At 48.9% G+C, this 6,507-nt stretch overlaps 1 protein-coding gene and 1 non-coding gene across 5 annotated transcripts in view; one reads left to right on the forward strand and one right to left on the reverse strand.

Moving 5' to 3' along the window:
* The window catches only part of RANBP10 (RAN binding protein 10), a 66,633-nt gene extending 62,370 nt beyond the window's left edge, over window positions 1-4,263 (reverse strand). The window contains exons 1-2 of one of the 4 annotated variants that reach the window (XM_022583432.2): window positions 3,861-4,263; window positions 2,966-3,077 (exon numbers count right to left, since the gene is read on the reverse strand). In XM_022583432.2, the coding sequence (XP_022439140.2) occupies window positions 2,966-3,077; window positions 3,861-4,248 (500 nt within the window). In that variant the 5' untranslated portion in view covers window positions 4,249-4,263. Of the gene's footprint in view, window positions 1-2,965; window positions 3,078-3,860 lie in introns of those variants that run through there. The other 3 variants (XM_089903221.1, XM_089903220.1, XM_089903219.1) reach the window with 3 other exon arrangements.
* A 1,834-nt stretch (window positions 4,264-6,097) lies between these two features.
* TRNAK-CUU (transfer RNA lysine (anticodon CUU)) lies at window positions 6,098-6,170 on the forward strand. Its single transcript has one exon. It is a non-coding gene; the product is annotated as a tRNA-Lys (tRNA).
* The last annotated feature ends 337 nt before the right edge of the window (window positions 6,171-6,507 follow it).

The following is a 6,507-nucleotide window of genomic DNA, read 5'->3' on the forward strand; positions in this document are numbered from 1 at the left end:
GATCAACCCAGATGCCCTTATCTCCTGGCACCAGTGGCAGGGCTCTGATGTCTCCTCACCCCACCAGATCTGCTCCTGGGGTTCCCAGCTCTGGTGACTCGGCAAATGCAGCTGAAGCCCATCAGTCTAAGCCTGGCTCTTAGCTCAAACATAACCCCTCCTTCTCCAGCTCTCCCTTATATTTGAGGAGTGCCCAGAAAGCCCGGCACAGAGATGTCAAGCCAGTTACCAACCAGGCTCATTTTAGGCCCAACAGGCCTCACCTGCTGAGAAACTCCTACTCATCCCTCAAAACCATACCCAGGCTCTGCCTCCTCTTGTAGAGAGCCTTTCAGTGGACTCTCTACAGAATAGGCCAGAGGCTCTCTGAGGATAAGGCTGGCCTGTGCAGGCTTTATTGTTGTTCTCCCTGTACCTAGCATGCACCTGGCACACAGAAGGTATGAATCAGTATAACCCTTGAAATGAAACCTTTCTAATTAGACAAGCTTAGTGTGTTCTGCTACAAAAGACATCGTCAGAACAAAGGCCTTTCTGGAAAACAATGACACTGACAACTGGGTTCATAAACACCTTTTACAAAGGAGGCCTGTACTCAAATCTACAGAAAAACAAGTTTACAGATTCAATGGGATGGTAAGTCAGTCAAGCCCAGTGCAAAGCACGTAAGTCAGTCTGGGCCCACTCAGCATGAAGCACCTTTCAGCTCTGTCCCCTAAGAACACTGTGATCCCCTAAGAATCCAACTGGACATTCCCTCACTCTACCCAGGGAAGGAATGCAACAGGGAAAGGCAGCAGCAGCGTGGACACACGTGTCTGGGATCAGGTGAGGGCATCTGACAAGTTAGGCTACTCCGCTGCACCCTAAGCCCCACAGCCAGGGCAGGTCACCAAACATCCCAGGGGCTCAGGGCTCACCCACAAAACAGGTACACCATCATCTGCTCCAGCCACTTTCCAGAGATGCCATGAGGATGGAACTAAATAATACAGGAAAGCTACATAACCGGTTAACACCTGGGTCATGGAGCAAACACCTTCAACACTGATGGGAAACAGGAAACAAGCTGATCACTGTCTGCCCTGGAACTGCCCTTGGCCTCCTGAAAACCACACCTGGCCCATCTGGCTATATCTTAGCCACATGGGAAGGCTTTCAGGGATTCCATAAAGAGGCCATAGGTGACATTCACACACCTTTTCTCTGACAGTGGCCAACTGAAGCAGGCCACCACAAGCATACATGACCTGGAACCTTTCTAAAACTGAGATTTCCAGGTCAGCTTAACAGCTATATTTACCTCATGTAAAAATGCTGAGAAAGTTGGGAAAAGATGCTCAACTTTCTTTGGATTTGCAGGCAATACCTATAGTAAGGCAATCTAACAAGATACAGGGCCTTTTCCAGCAAGATCCACTTATAACTGAAATGTTAAAAGCCAGGTGAAGGAACCCAGGTCTCCACATTTAAACTGAAATGTAGAGACCCTCTCAAAAACCGTTCTTGTCTTTTATTAGCTCACTGTTATCTACGATTAAGGACTCTGGAGAAAATAATCCATTTTCCTCCCTACAAGTTTAGGAAATGCCCCTCCATTTCTTTGGCAATATGAGACTGCAGCACCAACATTTCAGTCTATACTGTAACTATTTTTGCAGTGTTTGTTTTAAGAGGCTGTTCTCATTCACACTAGTTCAAGCACATTAAATACATGCGCTTTTATCAGATGGTGGAAAGGGAAAATAGAAGATTTAAAGCCCTCCAATAATATAAACTTCCTACCAGTAAATGCTCTATATGGGGATAAAAGTAAAAGATGCAATAGCTTGCCACAATCAGAACTTCAGAATCATAGAATTCTGGGATTACAGGTAGCTTAGATGCTGGCCTAGCTCCCCAGAGTACAGACAAGGAGATCAAAGCCCCATGACCTACCCACAACCACAGAGCCCTGCCCGGCAAAGATGTTACAACTTCACTGAAGAAGCAGGCAAAGCTCCAATTCCAGCAGTATTGCCCCCAGCAGAGCCCCTTGGCCAGGCATTTTGCATGTACCACAAGGGGAACAGTCTCTAGGAGAGAGGAAGTATTCTGAATGCTCAAGAACACACATCAGGGTTGGAAGGAAGGTCGTTGGTGGGGTTCACAAACTACCCACACCAGACCTAAGGTCTGATGAGGAAAACCTTTCCAAAGCAGCTAAAATTATGTTATTTCATAACTTAAACACCTGCTTTGTGACAACAGCCAGAAAAAAAGGGAGACTAGGAGAAGAAAAGGAAGAAAAATGAAAAATCTCCCCTATGATTTCCTGTATCTGCTTGGATCACCCTAAAATAGGGAGCCTCCCTAATGCTGACTTTAATGAGGACCTTCCTAAAGCTGATCCAACTGGTGTTCAAGTCCCTGGACTGAAAAACAAGTTTATGAGTAGCAAGCTCATCTGATTCTGACCATGTGCATGCTGTTTACCCTAAGATGACAGACCAGTGGCTGCCACAGCTTTGATGAATGCTGCAAAGACTCTACTATCCCTTTGAAGTCTACAAGGGCCTCTACCATGACTAAATGCCATAAAAAGGAACCTTGAATACAGCAAGAGTGTGAAAGGAGGGAAGTCACAAACACCACACAACAGTGGGGGAACTCCATTCTGGATGCTGATTTGTTAATGTAAACTTGTTATTTGTTTCCCTGACCTGTTGATGTATCTCATTACACTATCACTAAAGAGAAGCTCCTCCTCTATAAAATGTACCTATTTGTCATCAAAAGCTGCTGCTTAGACCAGGCCATGCCCACAGCCAGGTAACAGAGGTATCCGCTATTCAACCCTTTGCAGCCCAGACCAATGCAGCTCAGCAGCTCACACCAGTCACAGGTGTCAACCAGGAGACCTCAAACTCTGACCACAGGGAACAGTTCAGTGTTGGGGGAAAGAATGTGGTCAGGAGGGGCTTACCCATCTCTTCCTTTGCTGACAATCTTCACCTCAAAGTAATAAATGCCACAGGCAGCAGGTATGGGGTGGGTGGCACGCACTGAGGCTGCATCTTTGTGATTTTTGCCATGACCTAATAAAAGAGGGCAAGGAAGAAATTTCAGCAGAAGGAAATGCAAATGGAAGCCTCATTCTTCTCTGCTCCATGGCAACTTCACCCCTCCATGGCCAGAGAAAGCCCTTGCATAGTCCAAGGAATAATTAGAAAACAACTGAGCAAACACATAAACCTCCCACCTTTGGCTCACCTCCTCCTGAGAATAGCAGCTCTGCCTGAGACACTGCCATTCAAACCACAGGAGGGTACATGCAATGTGGGTGCATATGTGAGAGATTCCCTAGTGCTGCTGGCAGACTCTCCAAGATACAGGCAGCCCACTTGGAAGACTAGGGGAGGAAGAGGCAGCCCTGGAAGACGCCCCCACAACTTTAGCGCAGAACCCTAGGCCTTGTCTGGGATGTCTGGCAGGTGAGCAAGCTCATGGGCCTCTGGCTAATGGAGGGGATGTGACCACCCCTTTCTTCAGACACTTATGAAACTAAGCAGTGGTGAAGGGCCTAGCTCGAGTCGGAGGTACCCCAAAAGAAGCAGGAAGGCCCTGAGAAGAATGTTCACCCCAGCACTGGGTTTGGACACCTGCTGCGGTTCTCCTGACATCAGATGTCTCAGGGCAGAGCAGACTAGGCAGTCAATCCTTGGCCTGGTCAGCCCCACCACCCTAGACACCCCGCAGGAACTAAGGCCCAAGCCGGAGCACTCGAGCTGGGTAAGGGACGTGATGGAGCACGGGCTGGGCAGCACACCCACCCCGCAGACGCTCTGGCCTTCTCCCCCTGCGACCAAACAGGCCAATACCTTTGTAGTGGACGCGAAGGTTGCCCTGGGAGAGGCCGATGTAGTTGTACTTGTCCTTGGGGCTCCAGGAACGCGGCAGCGGCGTCTCGTGCTGGTTGACCGCGGGATACAGGCGCTGCAGGCGCCGGCTCAGTTCCTGCTCCCCTGGGGACGGCAGCCCGCATCCAGTGCCCCCGCCGGAGGAGTCTCCAACCTGCAGGTTCCCAGCTCCCAGGTCCGCCGTCGCCGCCGCCATCTTGGAGGGAGCTGCTATTGTGTCACTGGGGGCGGGGAAAAGCGGGACCAGATCCGCCTCTTTCAGCCAATGGCCAGCGAGCCAACCTGGGCCGCAGGGAAACCGAGTCCCAGTCTGGCACCTCTCCTTCGACACCACTATGCCTCGCCACATTTTGGACTCCACTTCCCACAATGCAGAGCTCTCCAGGGGCGGACCAGCTTGGGCTCGTAAGGATCTCTGGGAGATGTAGTACAAACCCGCTCAGCCATAAGCCTGCTCGGCTGAGACACTGGGACACCGAAAACTACAATTCCCGCTGGCAACGCGGCTCCGGCCTCTCAGTTCACCTCTCTCCCCCATGGCCTCCGTTTATCTCCCTGCCTCAGTTCTGGTCGCTAGGGTCATATCCGCTATAGTGACTGACTCTGAGGACACCCTATTCCCGGTTCGAGTCCACCTTTGCTACTTGGCCTTCCTCCCAGCCCGCGGGTGCGGGGCTCGGAGGCGTGGCACAATCCTGACCCCGTCCCCTTCGCTGGGCTGCTGGGACCTGGTCGCCATGGCTACGGGCTGTAAACTACCACAGCTTCCCTGGCCACTGGTGCTGGCTGCCCGGCTGCCATAGGGTCATAGACTCCCCGAAGCCGCAGTGCCCCAGCTTCGCGACCACGTTGAGGTAGGCGCTGGCCTAACTGAGGGCGGAGAGGAGGCCTTGAGTACTTCCAGAAAGAGAAATGGTACCTGATTCTGACCTCTGCACTTCCTGCCTCTGTCCTTTGATTTGGGGCTCCAACCCCACAGAATCAGTGGTGCACAGTTAGAATCTCAGATGACTTGTCAGCCCAGGAAGGTCGTTATATTCTAGTAAAAGGGCAGGCGCACTTTATCATTAGTAATAGCCAGCTTTTCCGTATTAAGCGTGTATTGTGTGCCAAGTGCTCTTTACACCATATTTAACCCTCACAACAACTCTATAAGGTAGTAATATCACTATTTTACAAATAAAGAAATAGAATCCTGAAGAGATCATGTGTCTTACACATGTTTATAAGTGATGGAGCTAGTATTTGAACCCAGCCATGTGAGACCCATACCTGAGATCTTAGCCACAAGGATAAACAACCTCTTCACCCACTGGCTTATGACAAAGAAGCATCTCTAAGCAGCCCAAGAACATCCCATGGCCTCAAGGTAGCTCCTGCCTGTCTTCAGGGGTGCAGCATCTGGACACTGCAAATATGATAACAAGCTCCGTTAGCCAGGAAAGCCACAAAGTATACATATTAAAACAAAAATTTTGGCTAAATACCTTTCTAGCTCTGAGAGCTTAGAGAAGGCTCTTAAGTTCTGGGCCTCTGTTTCCATATCTCAAACATGGGAATGACACAGCCCACCTTAAACTGTTGGGAAAATTTAGGCAGCATATATGAAGCTCTCATGACAGCTCTTGCACATAATAGGATTCAGTAAGTGTTTAATGAATGTACTTTCTCGCTTCTACTCATTCCTAATGCAAAAAACCTGATCTCACCTAAACTCTAATCCCCCATGGTCAGCTGCCTTGACAGAGAAAGCCTAGAAAAGTCAAGAAATTAAATGCCGCCTTGACAGAGAAAGCCGAGAAAAGTCACGAAATGAATCACAAAAACCAGACAGCAAGCTTGAGAAAGAGTGTTGTTACCCAGCACACGAATGATTTAGGAAACTGCAATCATGTTTGAAAGGGATATGAAACGGACTCAGAAAGAGAATCCCCATGTATTTTAAGAAGGAAGCACAATGTAATTGCTGATGCTGAATTTGGTGACAGTACAAAACATCATTCTTGCCCATATTCTTCATTCACCAGTGTTTAGTGGTGTGTAGTATATTGGGCCAAGCTCACTGCTTCCCTTAGAGGAATAGTGTGGGTGTCCTCCTCCAGCTCACCTTAGAGCAGGGCCAGGATGATGAAGCATGGGCCAGACCTTAGCACTACACGAATGTCAGCAGGACCCTCTAAAAGGGACTTTGAGGGAATTCCCTGGTGGTCCAGTGGTTAGGACACTGCACTCTTACTGCCGAGGGCCTGGGTTCAATCCCTGCTCGGGGAACTAAGATCCCGCAAGCCACACAGTGTACCCAAAAAAATAAATAAAGGGACCTTTGAATTGTGCATTTTCCTGTGGCAGGTTTCCCCTCCCCATTGGCTTTCTCCTATCAGCCTCACATCCCTGGCACAGTAGATTTGTGGATGGAACTCAGTAGCTTGACTTCACTCAATACCAGGATTTACCCCCTGTCAAACCCACTGCTTGCTATTAGTTAAATAACTGAGTTTTCTCCACCTTTGAAGTAGAAATATAATCTATTTCCCATTCCTCTCTGAGAATTGGTGTAAAATATTTAATATAATACTAAAGAAGCATCCTAAGCTTTTTGGATAAGTGT

Source organism: Delphinapterus leucas, chromosome 20 (genome assembly GCF_059928025.1).
Source record: "Delphinapterus leucas isolate spDelLeu-1000000601 "Yukka" chromosome 20, BTC_Dleu_Yukka2, whole genome shotgun sequence".
In the NCBI taxonomy this organism is placed as follows: Eukaryota; Metazoa; Chordata; class Mammalia; order Artiodactyla; family Monodontidae; genus Delphinapterus; species Delphinapterus leucas.